At 46.8% G+C, this 24,064-nt stretch overlaps 1 protein-coding gene across 1 annotated transcript in view; it reads left to right on the top strand.

Moving 5' to 3' along the window:
• Positions 1 to 4,012: 4,012 nt before the first annotated feature.
• XPR1 (xenotropic and polytropic retrovirus receptor 1) overlaps positions 4,013 to 24,064 on the top strand; it is a 112,104-nt gene continuing 92,052 nt past the window's right edge. The window contains exons 1-2 of the mRNA XM_054285695.1: positions 4,013 to 4,113; positions 10,986 to 11,037. Of these exons, the coding sequence (XP_054141670.1) occupies positions 4,045 to 4,113; positions 10,986 to 11,037 (121 nt within the window). The 5' untranslated portion in view covers positions 4,013 to 4,044. The remainder of the gene's footprint in view (positions 4,114 to 10,985; positions 11,038 to 24,064) is intronic.

Here is a 24,064-nt window from a genome sequence, read left to right as displayed (position 1 = left end):
CTGCAGCTCAGGCTGCCGGGGGATTTGTGCATTTTTGCACTGGGAAATCGGATAGATCGACCCCGTTCCTCAAGACCGCCGTCGATGGAGCTGATGGTGGGAGGGCTCGGGGCTGGGGGTGTCCAGCCCAGGGCTGCTGCTCTATTGATCCTGGAAGTCAGGGCAGCCTCTCTCGGTGTGATTTACTCAATTCCCTTGTTGTTCCACATCAAGCTTGCTCCCAACCTGCTTTTAATTCTGTGTTTATTTGTTCCCTGTCTTCCTTGCCAGGCAGTGGCAGTGAAGCCTCTGGGTCGTCCCTCTGGAGTGGGAATCAGCACATGGGTAGGGCAGGACAGGGTAGTGAAGGATGCAAACAGCAGCCTTTGCCCCTCCTGATGCCTCCCCACCAAGGCTGGGATGTGCTGCTGCTCCCAAACCCCTGGGATTTGGCATAATTTCTCCTGTTTTTAGTGGAGAGTTGACTTTATCTTCTCAGATCCCACTGATACTAAACAACAAGGGAATTTTGTAAATCACACCAGTCCCCCTGATCCCACAGTCCAGGCTCAGCAAATCCTGCTCTGCTCATGGGGCCAGGGAAGGTCGTGCTCCTAAAGCATTTCCTCCCATGCCAAACTGATCCCCTGAATATCCAGGCTTTCTTAAAATTCTTTTGCCTGAGGAGAAGGTGGGAGGAGGTCCATGAGTTTCCTGCATTGTCTCCTGTGATGGAAAACCCTCCTCTTTGTGATTTTATCAATGCCAGTAAAGCAAATTTTCCCTCGGCAAGACTCTCTTTTCTAAAGCCTTTTCTGAAGACTCCTTTTCCCCAGTGATGCAGAAGCTTTAAAAGTATAATTATATATTTAAAAAAAAATCCCACCATGCTATTTATAAATTATTCTATATGCTCCCAACAAAGCAAGTGCCAGACTGCACTGGCGGAAAGCCCACTCTGGCTTCTCCTTGCTTGCTTTCAAAATGCAAATAACACTGCTTCTATGATTTTTTTTCCCTAACTACAACAGCACGGGGGAAATCACAATGCAAACTCTTTCCTGGAAAAAAAAGGAGAGAAAGAGATGAGGAAAACATGGCAGCCTTGTGCAAGGGCAGTATGGGGAGTAGATACAGACCTAAGGTACAGAGACTGGGATCCAAATTTGAGCTGTGGGGACAGAGATCCAGACCCAATAATAGAATTTTTTGGGACCAGCATCCCTTCTCAGTGCTGCCTGGATTCCCCCTGCCTGCCCTCCACCCAGCTGTAGGCAGAAGGCAGTAGAGGGAATGAATAGTGGAGGCCTTTTCTCTTTAATTTAAGGCTTCTTCTTGCCCTCTCTCCCTTCCTGCACTCCTCCCCCAAGCCTGGATATGCTGAGCTGAGAGTTTTGAAACCTTTAGAGGAGTTGGAAAGCGCCAGGTCCCAGCAGAGCAGTGAAACACGAGGATGCTCAGTGTGGTCCCAAGGGGTGTCTGATAACGGGAGGCAGGGATTTGCCAATCAGATATTTGAATGGAGCTGTTTCTACGGGGCAATGGTGAGCAAAGAACCCAGCCTCTTCTCTGCCTCCCCTCTTACCATCTGTCTTCGTTTAATGACAAAAAAAAATAGCATTTATTGATATAAAATAAATAAAGAGAAGTGGGTGGAGGGCGGGGGGGGAGATCACTGGCTATTTTCCATTACAAAATTTGCCAGCTGTCGTATCACAAGACATTAACTTATTATACACCCCAGCACGTATTCCGGGCAATGCCTCCCGCAAATAACAAAGAGAATATTTATCTCTTAATCCCCTTTTCTGCCCCCCTGCTGCAAGTTATCTCCGGGAGCCCGCCAGCATCCAAAGGCTCGGGGCTGGAGCACCGCAGCTCCTCTGGGCTGGAGCAGCTCAGCCACGGGGCGATGTTATCGGGCACGGCGATAACAATGCCAAGGTGAGGCACTGAAAAGCCGATAACAATGCCAAGGTGAGGCACTGAAAAGCCGGTGACCCGCGAGATGTAAAGTCAAGCTGCGGCACGGCGCCGGGGCCAGCGCAGGGCAGGCTTGCTGTGAGGCGTCGCAGCAAGGGCACCAAAGCTCTCTGCTCGTTAAAGGCTTGGCTGCAAACGTAATTAAGAGATGCTATCGGCGAGCGGCAGGCGAATCTCAGCCCTCGCAAATCACGGATTCCCGGGGATCCTGCGACAGGAGCCCCGTAAATCTCCGCAGCGAACGAGCTCGGCCGGCGGCAGGGGAGGGATGGAGGGATGCTCCGGCTGCCAGGGAGGGACCTTGTGGTCATGGGGAAAAAGCTAAAAAACTGTCACACCAAAGGTTGGGAGGCTTCAAGGAAACCAAAATTGATCCACTGAGGAGGGGCAGGGTGAGGGTCACTGAGAATCCTTGGGATAACCAAGGGTTGCAGCCCCGTTGGGAGCGGCTCCAGTTTGGTCCCTCGGGCCATGATCCAGTGGGTTCCAAATCTCCAGCTCCAGGGGTGTCTGTATGGGGCAGACACGGCCCTGTGCAGGTGGGTTTGCTCCAAGAGCTGCCCTGGAGTCCCTGCTGCCCCTGTCCCAGCCCGGCATTGATGGGCAGCACAAGGGCAAAGGAGGTGGAGATCATGCGGCTTTTGGAAAATTTTCCTGTTCCCCTCCTGCCCCTTTCTTTCCCCCTCTTATCTTTTTTCCCCTTTTCTCCTGGTCTTTTGTGGCCTGTCAGCCCAGCTTCCCTCCTCCCTCAATCCCTACTCTTACTCTTTCTGGCACTTTCTCCTACTCTTTCCCCAATTTTCACCCCTGTTCTCCGTATTTCGTCTCCTTGATCCCTCCCCATCCTGCCACTTTCCCCCCATGCGCACCACTCTCCCTGCTACACTTCTCCCCTTCCCATTTCACCTCATCTCCGCCTCATTCCCTTTCCATCACATCGCTTTATGATGTACCAATCTCATCCCATCCTACTCCTTTCCCAATCCCATTCCCATCCCATCAAATCCCATCCCATTCCCATCTCCATCCCATTCCTGTCTCACTGCCATTCCCATTCCCATTCCCATCCCCATTCCCATCCCATCTTATCCCCATTCCCATTCCCATCTCATCCCCATCCCCATTCCCAACCCATTCCCATTCCTGTCCCCGTCCCCATTCCCATTCCCGTTCCCATTCCCATTCCCATCTCACCCCCATTCCCACCTCCATTCCCGTTCCCATTCCCATTATTTTCCTGTTCCCATTCCCATTCCCTTCTCATGCCCATTCCCACTCCCATTCCCGTTCCCATTCTCGTTCCTGTTCCCATGCCCATTCCTGTTCCCATTCCCATCCCCACGTTCCCATTCCCTTTCCCATCTCAGCCCCATTCCCACCTCCATTCCCATGTTCCCATTCCCGTTCCTGTTCCCATTCCCATTCCCGTTCCCATCCCCTTGTTCCCATTCTCGTCCCCGTCCCCATGTTCCCATTCCCATCCCCGTTCCCCTTCCCCATCCCCATCCCCATCCAGTCCCGCATTCCCGGGGCTCTCCCGCCCATCCCGGGGGTCGCGGGTGCCGCTCCCGCGCCCCAGACCCGACCCCAGACCCGCGCGAGCCGCGGCGCCCCCCGGCGGCGGGCGCGGGAACGGCGCCTCCCCGCGGGGCGGTCCCGGGGCGGTGCCGGGCGCTGCCCCCGCCCCGGGCCGGCGGTGCGGCGGTGCCGAGGGCGGGCGGGCGGTCCCGGGGCGGTGCCGGGCGCAGGCCCCGCCCCGCGGCGGTGGGCGGGCGGCGGTGCCGGGGCCGCGCGGTGCCGGTGCCGGTTGGCTGCGGGCGGTGACGGCGGGAGGCGGTGGCGAACATGGCGGCGGCGGCGGCCGAGGAGGCGGCGGCAGCGGCGGGGCGGCGCTGAGGAGGCCCGAGGCGGGCTGAGGAGTGGCGGGGCGGGCGGGCGGGGGCCCATGTGCGGTGGCGGCGGACCCCCCCCGCCCCCCACTACCGACGCCCGTTCGCAGCCAGGCGCCGCCGAGGCGGCTCTGCGGGCGCGGAGCGAGCGCGGCCCCGGCCCGCCGGAGGCGGCGGCGGCAGCGGCGGCAGGATGAAGTTCGCCGAGCACCTCGCGGCGCACATCACCCCCGAGTGGCGGAAGCAGTACATCCAGTATGAGGTACGGCCCCGGGCAGCGCTGCGGGCACCGGCCCCCGCGCCTCACGGTGCCCGCCGTGCCGCGGGGCGGTGCTGCTGATGGAGAGGCAGCGGGTGCGCGTCCGCCGCGGCGGGGAGGCTGCGGCTGAGGGGCAGCCCTGGCTGTCCGGCTCGCTAATTAGTGCATTAATTACCGCCCGTAACCTCTTGCCGGCGGACAGAGGTCGCGGCACACGCTCGGTACCGCCAGCCCCGGCGGGGGCTCAGCACCAGCGCCGGTTCCCGGAGGAGCGGTGACTTTGAGAGCTCCCGGCCTCACAAGGGCGATCCCGCTGTGCTGGGCAGCTCCCGGTGCCTTCCCTGCCCTGCCGGGGCCACCTGCACCGCGCTGGGATTCCCGAGACCCCCAAACCAGGGCTCAGAACCCCCGGAACAGGGCTCCAAACCCTCATCAGCTCCCCCGAGCCCCCCAAAACAGGCTCCAAACCCCCGTCAACCTCCCTGAGCACCCCAAACCAGGGCTCCAAACCCCCATCAGCTCCGGTTTTATGACAATTTTTAAGTAAGGCTCTGCAGCTCGCGGCTTCGCACTCCAGTCGGGGCGTTTATGAGCACTGTTTGCAGCAAGTTCTGCGGCACTAATCGTGAATTATCTGCAGAACACGGCTTTTTTTGGGCTTTATCGCGCCAGCCTGCTAAAGGTCACGCTGATTGCTTCGTTTCAGATTTATCACACCGATTCCGGGCTTGCTTGGAACTGGACAGAGCTGGGGGGTGGTAATTTGTAGTAGAACCATTTCCTATGTCAGTGTCAGCAGTAAAAGTGGCAGGTGCCAGCGATGTCTTTTCCACAAGTAATAATTAAATCTAGACAACGGAAAGCTGATTATAGGACAGCCGTGATCAGCAAAACTTCTTGACTGATTGACTCAGTTAAAACCACGCAACATTTGTTATTGTTTGAGGGACCTGTATTTTCTCCCTAGGACTATAACAGCAATTTATTTATGCTATCCATATTAATCTGTCTGCATTTGCAAGGAAAACCACATTTATCTTAGCTTGCTTTGTTATAATGTCGAGCTTGAGAAGTTTATATCTGCCCTTTTCACTCTTCCTTTGTTTCCCTTCACCTGCCTGCAGAGGAACTGATGTTTGAATAAAAACTGCACTTGGGTTTGGCTTTACAACAATATTGTGATCTCCTTGAATGATGTGGAGAGCTAGATGGCCAAATAATGCCATCAGTCTTTGAGGAGGAGGAAAACCATTGTCTTGATAAAATAAAGGGCCAGCTTAGTTCTGCATCGTGTCTCTAATGGGTTATCCCTGTGAGAGTTGTGTTCTGCTCCTGAAAAAAGAAAACTTGGATATCTTCCTAAGAGCAGCTTTGGAGGTGGGAAATAAAAGGGTGAAAGATCTGGCTGCATGCTGAGCAAACAGCTGTGGAGAGAGGGGAAGGAGACCCAGTGAACTACGACACCCTGATTAATGTGTGAAGAGCTCTGCTGCTCCTCGGCCACTGTTTTCATTATGGGAGGTTAATTTTCAGCTGTTTTAACTAGGGCACTATCATTATGTCATTCTCCCTTCCTCCAGCCCGGTTTAAAATGTATATTCCAGTCAAAACAACTTCCCCTCAAGTTGTTACTCTTTCTAATCACCAGTAATCTCCCCCTTGGACAGACAGCTTAATGTGGAGTGAGGGAGAACACAAACCTCACCTTCCCTTTCAGTAACAACTTTCAAACTCTTTGTTTGCCTTGTTGCAGCTGGCTGGATGTGAGTCAGCCTCCTGCTCATGCATATTACAGTGATGGAATAGCCTGGCATTTATTATTCAGTGACTGGTGGTCGTGTGGGTGCAGTGCATAAAAGCCCAGCACTGCCTCCATTTACTTGTTGATTATACCTGAGGCAAAAAGCACCCAGCCCTCCTTTGTCCAGAAAAAAATTCCCATTGTTGATCAGTAGGTGTGAGGTTAAACTTTGCCTGTGTTACTTGTGTGCAGTGCTGCCTATAGAAGGTGTCACAGTAACTTTTAAAGCATTATTTGTATGTTTTAATAGTGTTATATTGTTCCTTCACCTCACAGTTTATGCCTTTTTAATTAATGCAGGAAACACCCTCTCAGAGTGAGAGGTTTTTTGGGTAGGTTTTTAACTCTGGAAAGACTTTTCCTGTTTTTAGGATGTCAGGTTCAAGATCACAGAATTCTGGAATGGTTTGGGTTGGAAGGGTTAAAGATCATCTTGTCCCATCCCCTACCATGGGCAGGGACACCTTCCACTAATCCCAGGTGGCTCCAAGCCCCATCCAGCCTGGCCTTGGACACTCCCAGGGATGGGGCAGCCACAGCTCCTCTGGGCAACCTTTGCCGGGGCCTCCCCACCCTCAGGGAAGATTTTTTGCCCAATATCTGATCTACCCCTGCTCTCTTTCAATTTGAAGCTGTTCCCCATGAGAGGCATGAAAGATGATGCAGAAATTGCTTTCTCCAAGTCGTTGTGGATCATAAAGCTTACATCCCCTCATCTTAATTTCCTCCTCTGCTATTTGTAGTTATTTTCACTGGAGAGCAGGAGATTGCTGGAGTGTGGCAGGACCCAGGTAACCTGTGAGATCCTTTGAAGGGATTTGGAGCAAGCTTTGCCTTGTCAGACCACGTGTAATCTGTTGGTGATAACCTCAGAAAGGGGAATGGGATTGGTGTGTTTTCAATACCTAAAAATGTAGTTTCACTTTCAGGTGGTCTTGAACAATTTATAGTCCTCAAAACTTCTTACCATCCACATGCTCTTTCCCTCCAAAATAATCAGTTTAGGTATTCTAAGTGTGCTTGTAGAAGTATGGAAGTTGCCTGGACTTAGGGCTGGTAGGGTGAGAGCTTTAGGGAGAGAAAAAAACCATTCATTTTCTTTAAACAGGCAAAACTAAGATATATTTTGATAGGTGTGACTTAGATTTATATTTTCTTTCAGCAAAAGCTCTGCAGTGACCATTACTGTAGATTTGAGTTTCTTGAGAAGGAGCTTACAGAAAAGAAGGAAAATGGCAGTGAATGCTCTTCTGTTTCATTCAGCTTTTCCCAAAGACATTTACCATGACTGAGCCAACAGTAACGTGGAGCTTTAAACCATGGTGGACCTGATTTGGCTTTCCATTCCAAATTTCCATTCTAAAGATTGCATGAAATGATGTGGATGTGCCTCACCCTGGCAGCAGCAGTGAGAGGATTTGCTCACCTTGTTTGAGGGGCTCTGGCAGTGCATTTTCTTCTGTAAAGAAGAAATCTAAAATGTAAAAAACATTTTCCTAGCTGTTAAACTACAGCTGTGATATGCACTATTCAGTGTTCATTTTGCATTAAAAGTTTTGGGCCACTCATTTACCCTTCAGTTCCTTTGGAAAAATAAGAAAACTGGAAAAATGGAAAACAAACACAATCCCAACTTTTTGTGTCAGAATTGTGGAATTCTCATTTCCATACAGTACTGAACAAATTCAGGTAACTTGCATGAATTTCAGCTGATGCTTTTTTTCTTTTTTGGTTGAGAGTGTGCTCTGCTGCGTATAATGCTCATTTTTGATGCAGGGAAATATTGGGGTTGTGAGTCCTCTGTTTATCCACAAACCCTCCTGGATTCCTTTGTTTTCATGTCCCTCTCTGGATTGCTTTCAGCAGGAGAGCATTGCTCAGGCTTCTAAATGTAAATGTGGATCTGCACATCCAGCTGATGGAACTGTACAAGTCGCTTGCACAGTTGCCAGATGGCTGTTTGGTTGCACTTAATCTGGCCTGAATTTGTTTCTCTGCAGGAGCCTGATGGTATTTTTATAGAAAAAGTACATCATACCTTTGACATCTCCACAACTGGGGAGGGAGGAGGAGCAGAACAGTTATTACAGGTGCAAAGTTCATGGGAGAGGTGGGTAAAGGTGTGAGCAGGTGACCTCCCTTCCCTTTTTTAAAGGTTTTAAAGTCCTTAAAACCCCCAGGTTTTAAGTCCTTCTGCTGTTGCAGGAGAGGAACAGGTTGCTGAGTTTTAGGCATCGTTTCTCGCAGACACCACCTGCAGCAGGAAGTGGGTGGGGGCAGAGGAGAGCTGAGGTTGCCTGCTTGCCTTCAGTGTCTCCTGCAGAAACAGGCTTTCAGCTTTTGGGAGGTGGCCAATTCTGCTGTCAAACCCAGCTCCATGATAGGCAGTTCACACCCAGGCTTGCCACCTCCTGACACAAATCTGTTGTGCTATTTCACTATTTGTCCTTCGGGCTGTTAGCAGAGGAGCTTAGAGGAGCTTAAGTGGTTTGAAAGACTCCTTTAAAAGAATGGTTTGGTTTTTTTTTTTGAGTGTTTTAAGGTTTTTGTCCTTAATTTTGTTCACTGCTAAGGTCTGAGAGTTGCATTTTCGTTTTCTTTTTGCCTTTTTTTTTTTGTTCTCTCATATGTATTTCCACAAGTTGACTGATGGTGCAAGGTGTAGCACTGGCACAGTCTAAAACAGGGAAATAACCCATTTTGATTAGTTTGAGGGCAGAAAGAGTAATTCTTAAGTGTTTCACATTGACAGTGATGGATCACTTTAGTAAACAATCAGTTCTAAAATTCTGTAATCTAGAGGGCTAAATAGTTTAGGTGTGAAGGAGCACTGAGTCTTTCACTTTGAGGTTATTGGTTTACTTATATAGGTCAGGAAAGCAGTAACAAAATCTGCTGCCCTGCAGCTGCCAGATTGTACTATGTCAGTGTGCATGGGGAGGGGTCTGTGGGACGACTGACACCTTCAGCCTTCAGGATTGTTTAGTGCAGGACTGTCAATGTTGTCCTTTTGCATTTGTTGTTTTTGAAAAATGACTGATAAAACCAGAGATAGGAATTACACTGGGCTTACCCCTGGGTGGGTTAAGAGATGAGTTGTTGCCACAGTGACTTTCAATGTGCTGTCTCTTCTGGTTTGTTTATCCCGTGTCACATGTTGGTTGTGGTTCATGGAAAAAGTTACAGGTAGGTGAGGATGACGACTGGGATGGAGAAGGAGGAAGACTTTTTGACTGCTTGGTGTGCAGAGATCATGTGCTGCTGAGCAGTGAGTCATGGGGGGAGAGGACTGAAGTGGCCAGTGCTCCTGAGGAATTTTAGAAAAGCACCAGGAGCAGAGCTGTGCTGCTGGCATGAGGATCACCCAGCAGTGGCTCAGTTGGGAAAACAATTATGCAAGTGACCTTTGCTGAGACCTCTGACTCAGGAGCCAGACCTCTGAGAGATGCCAGAGCTGCTGGTGCAGGCAGCCACCTTGGGTATCTTGTGATAAACACACTTGTCCTTTAGACCTTGTGTTTACCCAGTGTGTTACAACAGCACTCCGCTCCCAGCTGCTGAGCTGATGGTTTTTACCTCCAGGGGTTTTTGGGGGATTTGTTACTTAACCTGGGAGGTTTTCTCCTGGGCCACTGTGACACACACCTCTGTTTCTGCTGTCTTTCAGGATTATGGAAGTATGGGATACATTGAGAATCAGGCAGAATAGATAGGAACTAAGAAGACCTGAATTCCTTTTTTTGTGTTAGATTTCTGTGGGCTCAAGAATGAGGGAACAAGGTCAGGTTTTTGTGGTGGTGGAGGAGGGTACTCACGTTCAGTATGGGCATTAAGATGTGAGGTGTGTATAAGCAAATCACTGTGCAGCAGGAATGGGTCCTTCCCTGTGGCTTTCAGTTCCAAAATGATGGCTCAGGTTATTCATAAAGACCTAGAATGTTTTGGGCTGGGAGGGACATTTAAGATCATCTCATTCCCATTCCCTGCCATGGGCAGGGACACTTTATACTATCCCAGGCTGCTCCAAGTCTGTCCAACCTGGCCTTGGATACTTCCAGGGATGGGGCAGCCACAGCTTCTTTGGACAACCTGTGCCAGGCCCTCACCTACCACACAGTAAAGATTTTTTCCCTATTATTTTACTCCAACCTGCTCTCTGTGAGTTTGAATCCATTCCCTCTTGTCCTGTCATTCCTGGCCATTGTCCCAAGTCCTTCCCCAGTTCTCTTGAAGCCCCTTTAGGCACTGGAAGGGGCTCTAAAGTCTGCCTGGAGCCTTCTCCAGCTGAACACCCCCAGCTCTCCCAGCCTGTCTCCATGGCAGAGGGGCTCTCACCCTCTGATCCTCACTGTGACCCTCCCCTGAACTCCCCTCACTCCTTCAGTCCTTGATCAGAATTCAGTTCATGTGGATGTGAGTGAGCAAACCTTTAACCTGTGCCTGGGGTAATACCAGCACCTCAACAACTGCAAGGCAGCTCGTGGTGCCTCCAGCACCTGAAACCTGATTGCTTAATTAATTCTGGCTGGTGCTAATGTTGCCCTTCAGTTCCCACCTCTAGAGCAGGCCATCACCCTTGCTTCCGTAATCTCCTTCATCATGTTGCCTTCAGCTTTCAGCATGTATGTGTATTTTTGTGATCCTCTGTAACAGTGATGAGAAATCCCTGAGGCTGCTTCTCCTCCATTTGCCTTGACAAACTCCTCTGTGTCACGCAACACTTCAGGTTTTGTTGTTATTTCCTCATTTTTTTTAATGTAAAGCCTTTACATCCTACCAACTGGGAAGCATTTTTCTGAAGGAAGATGTTGAAATGTACAGTTGGAATAAATTTTATAGATGATTAAGATAACAGGCTGGAGATAAAGCAGTCAGTAAACATGAACCTGTTTCACTTGTGAACAGAAATGTGTGTGATAGCCTTGACATCACGTACCACAGCTTTCTGTGCCAGTCTGCAGGATAAAAGGGCTTTAATTGCTTTTGTTTTCAAACAGGCATATCAAAACAGTGTAATTTTTTTTTCCTCTTTTCATACTAACTGTGTTCCTTGTTCTCTGCCCCTCCCTTGCAGGCTTTGAAAGAGATGCTATATGCAGCTGTGGACCAGGCCCCTTCTATAGAAGGTAAGCAAATTGTAACCCACAGTTGTGTTTTTCTTGGCACTGCGTGCTGGACACGTAGTCCTGCTACTTTTCTGTCCTTAGTCCTCCTAAATTGGTAAACTTAATATCCTGATGGGCAAATGCCTGGCCTTCCACAGCCTGCATGCTATATTTGATTGTTAGAACTCTTTGTCCTCTTTTGTTGGGACAATAAATGTCTTTGTATAGTTTGAGACAGCAACAGCTGGATTCCTCTTGCTTATAAGGTCATTCAGTGGTGGAAGTGTTTTCTTCATTGCCTGAGAATAGAGCTTTGTTTTGCTGTGAGAGCCTGCCACTCTGGGAGATAGCTGTGCTGGAGAGACACTGGCTCCTGGTTTGGTACTGGTGATTTGAGCTGCAGGAGTCTCATCCTTTTGTTCTGTGTCCTCCCTGAACGCTCTGCTGCCTCTCCCATGTGCACATGAGTATATCTTCTTCTTTGCATGTGTTTATTGCCTTCTGACTGCTCTAGATTATTCTAGTAAGGTGTTTGGTTTTAAGCTCACTGAATTTTAAATTGTTTGTTTAATTAAGTGATGATCTCTGCAAAATTTCTTAATAGAGCTTTTTACTTTCTGTATCTTCCTTTTGTCATCTTTAAAGTACTCAAGCCTCTGTGTTGCTTCACTCCTTACTTTCTTGCCCATCATGTCGATTTCTGGCTGCTTTATAACCTCCTTACCTTTATTATTTATTATTATAACCTCCTTAACTTTATTATTTTCACTTTTATTGCAGAGTTAATTTTACTAATTTCTGAACATGGCTCTCTGGGTTTCTTGTTTATTTCTTGTATATTTTTCTTGTATATTTGTAGAGCAGGAGAACAAGTGCTGCTCCTGGTGTAGTCAGTTGTCTAACATCAGCAATGCTGGTCACTCCTAAATGTTAGGCCATTAATTACTTTCCTTTTGTTGATTAGAACTGGGAAATGAGGTATGATGTAGTTAATATAATGTGATTTTTTTTAAAAATTCAACTCAACTCCACTTGGTTTTTTATTAGAATTTTAAAGCCAGAGCTGCAATAATTAATAGCTGAAGAGAGTGTGTGTAGGATGGGGCAGTCTGCCCTTAAACTCTTCAGAGGTGCATTCCAAGCTGAAGACTTTGTGGAAGCAATGCTCAGGCAGGTGTAAATTTTAAATTTAACCTGACACTTAGTAGCTCACTCAACTCATCGTGCTGGTTTTGTTAAAAGAATCCCACTTTTCTCTAAATACAGGTCCTAGAATGATGTTTCTAAAGGTTATGGTCCTAGAATCCAAAATCTGTGGGTTATCTTTGGAAAACTCAACATACAGTGGCAAAGAGGAAAGTCTTGCTTTATTTTTTTAATGTAGCAAAATTTCATAAAATCTACCCACAAACCTCTCTCCTCAAGAGCATAAGACTATGAGGAACTGAAGTTTTCTGTGTAGGCCTAACTGACTGTAATAACTTTTAAAGACAAGTTACTAATGTTATTGAAAATCCAGCAATATTTTTATGGGGGACTGGAACAATTATAAGACTTTTTTTCTTCCTCTCGTCTGTCCATTGGTTTATTATTGACAGTGTGAGCACATGGTGTCTGTGCTGATGGAACTTTGTAGACTGATGTTGGAATGTGACTTCCTGGGCTTGGCCAGGGTTATCTGGGATTTCAAGGTGGTCTTGAATTGTAAAGTGTTATAATTCAGCATTTTGATTTCTCTGTTTTCAGTGCTTGTGCTACAGTGGTGTTCTGTAATGTGCTGTGATGTTTGTTTGGCAAAGCAAGAGGAGGGGAAGAATAAAATGATATATTTATGCTCTCTTAAATACTGTTAGAGTTTTGACCTGTGCTTCTGCCTCCTCTGATGCTGTAAAAACCTCAACAAAAGGAAAGCAATGACTTAAGAGAGTTTCCATCAGTAGAACAGTGTTCTGTTCATTTTTGGAGGGGTTGGGTGTTTTCCTCTGTACTATAGAGAATATAACCCAAACAGTTTTGAGCCACTCCTATTTAAATCTGTCTGTCTGACCTGCCCTTAAGTGCAGAGCAGTTCCACTAATTCCTTCGCCTTTCATGCTGGAAATAAATCAACACCATTTTTCCATCCCTGTTGCTTGCATCCCCCTCTTTTTTAAGCCCTTCTGCCTTTGTTCATAGAAACTTTAGGCCAGGTTTAGTACTTGACTGCACACAAACCATGCTCAGAACACTGCTCTGGTCCCTGTCACAGGATTTGGAGCAAGTTCTTGTATTTTGGGAGGGAATGGAGCAGCTATTGTCAGGGGCTGGCTGTTGGCCTGCATGTTTCCAGTTGAATATGGATTTTGCAATGGATACTTGTGTGTTGTTTTGAGCTCAGCACAGACACTACAGGGCTGTGCTACTGAAACCCAGCCTCCCAGTATGAGCCTGATGTAATCTCATTTTAGACTGGTCTAACTAAAATCCATTTGCTAATTGATCTTGTTGATCACAGACACGCTGCAGAGCTCCAGAGCTGGCTTTGATTTACCTTGCATGAATTGTAAGCTAATCTTTGGATAATATACTGGATTGTGAAGACAAGGGAGTTTTGTACAGCAAAGCTGAGGCTGTTCCTGGTTCTTATTCTGCTTGGCTGGATGTGTGATCTGGCATTTGTGAATGAATTTCTTAGATTTCTGCTGCAGGCTGCTTACTATGTCAGTCAGTGAAATTTGTGTATAGGCAGAAATGCTTCCTGTTCCCTTAGTAGAATGCTGAAAGCACTTCGGAAATTCTTTAAAATAACCAAAAAAAGTGCTACTCATGCAAGGCATGTTGTAAATAATGGGCAAGGCAGGTAATAGGGGAGCCATCCATCATGAACAGCTTTCTGTGGGTTTGTATTTAGGCATTTTCTCTGTGTGGATGGGTAAACAAAGCTAACTTCAGAATGACTCCTAAAGTTTTGCAAGGGATAGTTGCTTGTGCTGCTTTAGTGGACAAAGTGCTGCTGGGAAGAGGGTCTTGGCTCTAAGTTCTGCAGGTTATTCTGTGATTATTTATTATGGTGACCCTTCTCCCTGTGCTAGATTGAATCACACCTATGTCTACCTGCTTTTTCCTATTTTTGGGTAATAAATGGACTGTGATTTTAACAAAAACCCTTCTAGAGGTGGATAAGCAAAACCTGTCAAGGCTTTATGGTAGGAGGAGATTGTTTGTAGCTGTCCCCACACACAATTCCAAGGTGGTGTGGCTCCCTGTGTTTCATGAGAGTTACTCCAGACTGTAGCATGTCTTTTCTGGCAGTTCCTGGCTGTACACATAGATTTCTTTAATCTGTTCAAAGATACATTTTTTTTCATCCATCTGTCTCCTTTGTAATGACAGTTTCTTTATGCCAGTGTTATTCCTCCAGATGCTCCTCATCTTTTCACAAGGCAATCCCCTGATGAAACCTGCACCATCCCTCCACCTGAGCAACATCTGTACTAAATTAGTGCTCAGTCTGTTAATTCAAACCCTGCACATCACTGGGAGAGGTATCAAATGCTGCTGGATTCCCAGCTGTACCATGAGCCTTGCTTGGCTTTCTGGAGAGTTCTTTGGAGCGTGTTTGCTTCCTTAGCTGTTTGTTGCCTTCTGCTCACTGTTACCAGAACAAGGGAGATGAGTGGATGCTGCTCCCAGGATATCATTCCCAGCTCCTTGTAGCACAGCAGGAAGGCCTGAATGCAAGTGTGCCAAACCAGGCATCCTTTTGTGACCCTAAGGCACCTTTAGCAAGAATCTGTGATTATTTAGAGGCTAAACCCAAGCACAGCTCTGCTTTCCTCTGAGGCAGAATTGCGGTACGGCAAAAACATGAAATTCTGACCTCACTGGGAGCATGCTGGGGTGGTTTTTTTTGTTGATTCCTTGTCCTCCCACTGCTTCCTGTTCCATTTGTCACCTAAGTAAAGCAGGTTAGTGGACCATTGTTGCTGGGAGTGCTGCTGATTATTCCACTTGGTGAGCAGCTGTGTCGGCATCTCCCCGAGCTCCTCACGGTGCTGCCGTGGCCACCAAAGTGCAGCTGTAAATTATTCATCCCCATTTTCTGCTCCAATGGACAAGGGCCACTCTGAATATTATTTCCTCGAATATTTGCCTTTCAGATATTTAAATTTATCCTCTCTTTAATACTTGTGTAAACAAATATCGTTGGTGTAATATCAGATGGTACAGGAGCGTCCTGTTGTGTCCTCCCATTATGGGAACTATTTAACCCCAATCCTGAATTCCAGTGGCACCTTTCAAAGAAGGATCACACTGATTCTGTGGGGATGGAATGGTGTATCAGGGTAGGAGTGGGGAGTACACGTGCCCTAGGGTAGAATTCAAATCCAAAAGTAAGAGGTGGTGCTAAAGCAACAGGAATTGGTAGGGGAAAAGCTTTAGTGGTGACAGATATCCTCTGCTGGTGCTGTAACATTTGTGGTCTCCTCTTTGCTCCTGATGGATTAGGAAAGCAAGAGGTGCAAGTTCGGGACATTCTGAGAGTGCCAGCACTGGCAGCATGTCTCATGTTATCCCCACCCTTGCTTCTGCTTTCATTTGTAAAGCACTTGCTCTGTTGACTGACAGCTACAGATCTTTAGCTTGGATTTATTTCTGTTACTGAATAGACAAAAGAGTGTTCTTTAGGGGCATAAATAATCTTGGTGAATAAGTAGGGTGTAGGACATCACATTCTTTTTCTTTCCAGAGGAAGTTATGAGCCTGACAGTTTTTGTTACATGCAGACATGCTTTGTAGGGTTGATCAAAGGCTTATGATTTGTCTGTATATATGCAGATGCCTTCTTTTTATTTCCAAATAAACATTTATTTCCAATTGCACAAGCTTACTTTGTAGAGGCTTGAGGCTTTGTTTACATGGGAAATGCTTAAGGCTTTAAAAGAGTCTTCAGCAGAAGTGCTGCACATCAGAAGCAGTCACAAAGAGATTCATGCTTTGTCTTTATTTCAGCAGGTTGTCACACACCCATGAGGACACAGGGGTTGGTGTCCTACACCCCAGATGCAGCTCCTTGATTCTGTCTAGGCTGTAATTCAGCCTCTGTATTTATAATTAGTATGTAAACTAACAAAAAAAAATATAATCCCATAACAATCCTCTTCTCAGTTGGAGATTTGATGCCAGGTATTAGCTGTAAAAATAGGTTATTGGGCTTGTGGCAAAAGTTAGCTCCCAGAGTGTGCAAAAGGTGGACAGGAGGAGAGCTTGGCAGCACACCAGCATTTAGAGAAGGAGATGATGCCTGGTTTCTCTTCCTCTGGAGCAATAAAATTTGAAAGGTAAACAGTGCATATGGTTGGAGTAGGGTCCAGAGAGAACAGCTGGATGCTCACTAAAATATTTGGAGCACAGATGCCTGTGTGCAAATGTTGAGTACCGTGTGTTCATGTCGAAGTCATTTTGCTGTCAGGAGCGGCTCAGTGCTCACAGCAAGTCAGCACAGAGACTGCTTTGCACCCAGCCCTGCCACTCTCTGTGCCTCCAGAGCAGCCCACGCTGCTGGTACAGTGACTTTCTCTGGGGTGATGAGCACCAGGAGCCTCAGTTGTGCTCAGCCAGTCAGGAGTGTAACGTGGGTGGGGAGTAAAGGCCAGGTGAGGCACAGAGCTGGAGTCACAGAATGGAATCAGAGAGTGGTTTGGGTTGGAAGGGACCCATAAAGGTCATCTAGTCCAGCCCTCCTGACATGGGAAGGACACCTTCCACTGTCCCAGATTGCTCCAAGCTGTGTACAACCTGGCCTCGGACACTGCCAGGGATGGGGCAGCCACAGCTTCTCTGGTCACCCTGTGCCAGGGCCTGCCCCCCCTCACGATGAAAAAACCATCTTCCTTACATGTAATCTAAACTGACCCTTTTTCAGATTAAAACCATTGCCCCCATCCTCACACAACAGGCTCTGCTAGAAAGTCTGTCCCCAGGCTAATTGGGTGATTGAAAGTTGTTTGTGGAGACAACCAGCCAATACAAGGTTGGATGTCATTACTGTCCCCAGACCGCAGGTCCTCAAGTTGTGGTCTGAGAGCACATTCAGGACCTGCTGGTGTGCCCAGGGTCCTGTCCTGTCTCCTTATAAACCAGAAAGTCTCCTGGAGGCAGTGGAACCTCCCTGGGGCTCTTGGGGGGCTGGGGGACTACACAGGGAACCAAGAAGCTCATGGGGGTAGGTGCTTTAGCAGGTTGATGACAATTTCTTGTGATTGCAATCAGTGGAAATGCTGGACTTCCTCACCCTTTCCATTTGCCCCATGGAAAGCTCCTGGCTGATTCTCTGCTCCATCTGTGTGGACAAGCCTGGAAACTTGTGCTGATGCTGAGCAAGGCTTCAGCCTTTTGCTGTGCTCTGAGCAGCAGCTCAGATTGCTCTGACACGTTCATGCTGAGTGAAAAACTCGAGTCCTAGGTGTACCTAAGAGCTCAAGGCTTAGGAAGAGGCAGTTTATTGAATCATAGAAAGTTCTTGTGGTGGTACCAGTTGTTGATTTCTCTGGGTCTGGATTGAAGGCACCTGAGACAGCAGTTCATGTTGGGACTCAGGTATTTATTATTTCTTATCAGTGAAACAGTCTCACTGCTGTCAGTTCTGCAGCTTTTCATTAGAAGGCACAAAATGGCCAACAATCTCTTATTACAAGGTCTTTGAAGACCAAACAATCCAATTAAGAACTGACACCTGGATAATTTTCCCTTTTAACCCAATAACTGATCCCAAAGATCCCACAATACAGATTTTCCTGCCCAATTACAAAATGCCTCCCAAACCCGTGAAGAAGAAACCCAGGACCACACCCTGTGCCCTCCATCTTGTTTCCATCCACAACATACTAAAAATCCCAGACCCTAAATTTCTCACCCAGTGATACACCTACACTGCTCTCTATAATCTATTGCATACTTTTGTGGATTCCAGTCTATCTTGAAGTCTAGGAAACTTTCTCCATGACTGAGGGTCAAAGTCAGTGCTGCCCTGGGGGTCAGGGCACCCCAGAGCAGACACAGCAATATTCCCTGTGGTGCCCTGGGTTTCCACAGGTTCTGAGTTGGAAGGGGTATGAACTCCCAGCTCTTGCTATCCCTGCCCAGGACCATCCCCAGAGTCACACCATGTGCCTGAGAGCTCTGTCAGGCTTGGTGCTGTGACCAGTTCCCTGGGAGCCTGTTCAGTGCCCAGACACCCTCTGCATGAGGTGATACCCAACCTAACCCTGCCCTGACACAGCTTCAGGCCATTCCCTCCCTGTCAGTGGGCACCAGAGGGCAGAGATCAGTGCCTGTCCCTCATGAGGAAGATGAAGAATTGTGCTAAGCCTCCTTTTCTGTAGGCTGAACAAACCCTCACCCTCTCCTCAGATGGTTTCCCCTCTAAGACCCTTCACCATTTTGCTCTGTAACTTTGTCCTCTGCCCTTTTTCCCTTTATTTCAGCATCCTTTGGTACTGATTGCTCAGAGGTGTTAAACCCAGGATAATCCAGGAGCTGGGGAGGTGCAGGAGGTCAGGGTGGGAGCTGGGCCTGGCAGCCCAGGGCTGACCTAGAGCCAGCTTTCCCTGCCAGGTCTGAAACCTTCTGCTGCAGAAGGGATGGAGATGGTTCCTTAATGATGTAGGATAAGAGCAACATCAGAAATGCTCAGCTGGGCCTTTTCCCTTTTTAAAATTATTTTTTCTTTTTCCTTCCTGCATTTGCTTTCCCACATACACTAAGTAAGATGCCTTAGAGGAATTAACAGTGCTTGTAATTTAGCTGGAATGTGCCAGGTTTCATGCTAATGGTCAGAGCTCAAGGGTTGGAAAGTGGATTTGCACTGCTGGAAGATTGGCAGGCAGCACTCCTGAGAGAGCAGTGAGATACCAGGCAGCACAGTGGCTGTACACATGAGAGCACTGCACATGTTTATGCAAGAGCCCAGTATTTATTGCTTTGTTTCAAAAAAAAGGCTTCTCTAGACATCTTAACAGCAAGATTTAGTGTGTGTGTGAGGCAGCCTCTGGCTTTCTAGACATTCCTTTGGCACTGTGTTTGATATAGGTGACTTGAATTATTAGACAATTAGGATTTTTGGATGAGGCTGTAGCTACTCAGTGAATAATGCAACATGAATTAAGGTTGATTGGTTTCTCTCTCTTTAAAAATTCATTCTGTGGCCAAGGGAATGAGCAGAGTGTCCCTGGAAGGAGAGCTCATTCTTCTACATCATAGCTGCTCGTGAGATGCTCCAGAAAAATGGCCATGGAGTGGTGACATCTCTGTGGGATGTGGTGCAGGACCAAAGGCTGTCCCTCTTCCTGGAGTGGTCCTTTGTGCTCTCTTCATCTGCAGGAAGGCCACAGCACGCAGGGAATATTGCACAATTGGTCTCCCAACAAGAGAAGGTCTGGCTCTTTGATTAGGTAATTTTACAACTTGCAACAGCGTGGAAAAGTCAACCCAGTCCTGGTGACTTCTCATTTCTGAAGTGAAAATGAAAGCTAGTTGCAGTTTTCACCTGTGTTGTTTTTTTAACATTGTATCTGTAGCCTTATAGCTTGACATCAAGCAGATAAAGAATTAATTTTAAAATGTGCTTTTTGTAAATACATAATCTTTAGTTACAGCTTAAAACTGCAGAACTAGAGCATCTTGGTTTTACAAAGCCCCTGTTGAAAAAAAATTGCTTCAAAAATGTCTATATTTTTCTGTTTATTACATGGACATGTAATTAAGATATTTTAGATTGTTTTATGCTGCCTTTGTGAGTGTGGTGACCTTTTCTCCCTAAATTAGCACAGTCTAAGTGTGAAAGCCTGATTCTGTAGTCCAGTTCTTTTAGGAACTGAGAAGGGAAAACCATGGAGAGGTATAAAGCATATTTTACTAACCTCTGGTTTGAGAAGAGTACATAAAATTCCTTAGTTGTAAGGCAGCAGCACCATGAGTCACAGTTGTCTATGTTTAACTAAAAATCACAAAGAAAACTGCCTGAGAAGACATAAATTTACTTTTTAAAGTGGTTTTTCTCTGTCCAGGGTGGTGACTGGGATCACAGAGGGCACAGACATCCCTGGGATGGTGCAAAGCCTTTCTGGGCACTGACTGTTCTCAAATTGTGCACTCAGCAGCTTGGCTTCCCCTCTGCAAGGGGGAAACCTTGTTTATCTCCTAGGAGATGGAAAACCAATTTCTACTTCTTGATGAGAAGCTGGCAGGCTATTTGACTAAACAAGAAAGGCAAGGCAGTGTGGCCAAGAGGAGGGGAATATAAATACCAATATAAATGCAATTTATTTTGCATGTGCTATATAGCCCCAAGCACACGTTTTAGAGGGGGAGTGAGAATTTGCTGCACGCTGAAATGCCAGCTCTAAATAGAAAAAGAGGCAAATTTGACATCCAGACTGTGTTTATAACCTTGGTTTTATTTTTACTGTAATTGCTTTTGCATGCTTTTATAAATGCTCCTAATGTCTTTGTGGGGCAAAGTGGAGAGGAGCTGCAGAGATCAGTGTGGGTGAGCTGATAACTTGGGATCTGCCTTGTGCCACGGTTGCAGACTTGTTCTGACATGTGGCCAAGGCTGCTGTTCTGGAAGCTCCTTGCTGGGATCCCATCCCTGCACCCTCTGGGAGTCACAGGGTTCAGTGCCAGCCTGTCAGCCCTGCCATGGGTCAGCCAGAGGGGGAAAATGGGCACTGCTGCTCTAAACACCCATTTTTAATTTCCATTCTCTCCTCTTCCAGCTGATTGATTCACACAAACTCATTTGTGGTATGAGTTTGTTGTGAATTTTTTGGGTTGAATGCTGTGTGCCAGGGCATTGGTGTGGTTGCTGAGGGTGAACCCAGCTCCTTTGTGGGCTCAGCTGCAGGAGTGAGTCACAAGAGAGGCAGTAAAATGGGGTAATAATGAGCAGAATTGGCTGATGGACCTATAAAGTGAATTTTATAAAGAGCTTAATGGGATTTGGCTTTTACTTCACTGTTTTGGTGTGGCTTTGTCTTCGTTGATCAGAAGTAGCAATCAGGAAGTGATGAGAGAAATAACCTGAGAGCCTGATGTGGCATTCCATGTTATTTCATGGTCCTTGAGCTCTGCAGCAGTCCAAGGCAAAAGTGACTTTCTCCCCTGCCCAGCCACAGGAGAACACACTTCTGCATCAGAAACCTTGGTTCTGCCTGCACCTTGGTGAATAAAAGTGCAGGAAAAGAACTTTGGGAAGTTTCATGTGCTTCTGAAGCCTTTGGGAGACTGCAGTTCACTCTCATCCAGAGACAAGAAAGCTTCCCAGGGAGGATGAAGGAAAGGAGAAATCAAAATACCTTGTACTTGTCTGTGATCAAGCTAGATTGAATCATGCTCACAGGTGGTATTTGTGTACATAGACATTGCATCTTGGATGCTGGAGGTGATGATTTTGACAGTCATTTATGGTATGGATTTAATTATTATGACATCAATAAGATCAGTTTATTAAAGCTTCATGTTCCAAAGGATAAGGCAGTAAAATGTAGATTGTACATGAAATTTTGAGCAGTTGGAAGCAGAGAGGATAGAGACAGGATTCTGAGCTTGAAGGGCTGGCCACACCTGATCAGCCCCATCTGCTGTCCTGACCCTGCTGAAAAGTGTCTGGTGGTTCTGGTCAGCACTTCAGATCCTGCAAAAATCCCCCATGCATGTGTGAGTTTTAGCAATATATCAGCTGCAGGGAGCCTGACACAGCTTTATTGCTGTTTCCTTCAGCAGATGTCCTTTTTGTGGTGAGGCCTTGGGAAGGGAAGGAGCGAGGAGGGTGATGAGTGGAGGGATCATGTGTGTGCAGCCAGCATGGCAGGGGCTGCTCAGGGCTCCATCCTGCTGCCTGCCTCACATTTACATGGGCTGAGGGCACTGCTCTCTGCCTTTGCTGGATTCAAGGTCTCATATCAAATCCTGTGTCTCAAATCCTTAATCCTGTGTTTTATTCTAAGGTTTGGCTCACAGGCCCAAAGTTCTGAGGGTTCCCTGCATTTTGGATTGCAGCACCTCCCCCTTCTTTTGGCACCAAGAACACGCCTTTGATGGGTTTTGTGAAAAATGCGTATTTTATGATTGGCTTTTTGCAATCATTCAAATGAATATTATATGTGTTGTGTTAGAAAGTTATGCTGTATTAATTCTCTTAAGTACTGTGTTAAATATAGTTTTGGGTTATAAAAAAATGTTAAAATAGAAACCATGCTATGTAGGATATTTTTTTTAAAGAAAGGACTTGCAGCAAGATAGCAGCCACAGGACACTTGAATCTTTTAGAGAAAGAGAATTTATTACTCCATTATCAGGAGAAATGAACTTTTTCCCACCTTGAAGGCACTGTCAGGATTCAGAAGAAGATGATGATGACCAGACAGAATCCTGTGTTTGAATGGAATTTATGCATCATGTATGAGGTGTATGAATATGCAACAGGCTGTTGCTTTTAAGGGTTAATCCTCTGCTAACGTGGGTCCTTTTTCAGGCTTATTTTGCCCAGAAAAGATGCCCGGGCTGTCTGTAACTCTTTATTTCTATTGTCTCATATTGTCCTAATCCAAACTGTCCAAATTATTATTACTCTAATTGTATTACTATTTTATAACCATTTTATTACTATTAAACTTTTAAAATTTTAAAAACAAGTGATTGGCATTTTTCACAGGTTTGTCAGTCATCTTTTGTGTGCACTGGAGCAGGCAAGGCACAGCTATAAATCTTGATATGTTTCCACCATGGTGCAAGGCTCAATTTATGAGGTAGATCATCCAAGTCTGGTGGATCATTTTGCCTCTGGTGTTGTCTGCACCCATGTCCTCTTGGAGGGGAAGATCAGTGATGTTAAATAGGACTTTTAACTAAAGCCTTAAAGGCTCCAAAAGTCCTGACAAAAGAGCTTTCAAATCTTCCCCTCCTGTGTTAGAGATCCAAATGCAGCTCAGCTAGAATTGTTCTGTACCAGTTTCACTTTCAGTTTCTTCTGCTTTCAGGCAGCTCCTCCAGGTTCAGTTCCAGGTGTTGCTCTCACAGGGTAGAAGTGGTAGCACCTGAGATGGAGCAGATGTTCCTCCAGCTCAGGAGGAATCCAGCAGTGGAAGGAGCCTGATGTGGGCTTGGGCTTGCCTGAGCACAAATCCAAGCAATGAATTAGTCACCAGGCAGAGAATTCACCTCCCTGGGGACATGGAGAGGAGGCTGGCACAGCCCAGCTGCCAGTCAGGAATTGCTGATGCAGGAACTCTCCACCAGCTGAGAAGCTTCCCCCTGCTGCTGGTAATATAATACATGAGGGCTCAGTTGCCAAATCCTTCACTTTGGTATTTCAGTAGCAACACGGGGCCTTCAAGGCAAGTTTATGGTCTCTTTACCCAACCTACAGAGATAATTAACTGCAAACCTTAATTGTGGCAACTCTGCTGTCTCCTGCATGTGAGGCAATTTTATTGGGGCCTTTTTGTGTGGTCAGAAGGGCGTGCCAGAGGGTTTTTCCGTCTCCATCTGTTTTGGGAGTGATTTCATGGTTACTGAGGTATATGGGTCACAGTGGGGTGAGTTTGGGATGAAGTGTTTCTGCTCTGTCACCCTCGTACCACCTTGGCCACAATTCTCGTTTTGTTTTGGTTTGGTTTAATTTTCCTCTCTTGTTTTGCATTCAGCAGCAGCACGTGGCTCATGGTGGCTGTTCTCATGTGTGATAATTATTTTCTGAGATGTTTGGAAGCTTTATCAAGTGAGGAAGGGGAATTACAGCTGTAATTGTGTGCTGTTCTCTGCATAATTAGCTCAACCTCTATTTGAGATTTTCACTTACATGCACTCTTTCTGTCTTTGGAGTGGTTAAAAGGCTTCTGTCATTATTCTTTTCCTGCCTTCTGAATTTCCCCAGCATAACTCCCAGCTATGCCAATGCTTAGGGGAGTTGCCATTATGGCTCTTGGCCAAACTCTCAATTTTTCTGTTACCTTTGCTGGACAAGCACCATGTGCAGTAGCAGATAAATGAGTGATTCTCTGCTGCA

The sequence above is a fragment of the Melozone crissalis genome, unplaced genomic scaffold (assembly GCF_028551555.1).
Source record: "Melozone crissalis strain CALT ecotype California unplaced genomic scaffold, PUWL_Pcris_2 ptg000045l_1, whole genome shotgun sequence".
Classification (NCBI taxonomy): domain Eukaryota; kingdom Metazoa; phylum Chordata; class Aves; order Passeriformes; family Passerellidae; genus Melozone; species Melozone crissalis.
This window is presented reverse-complemented; position numbering and strand designations above follow the sequence as displayed.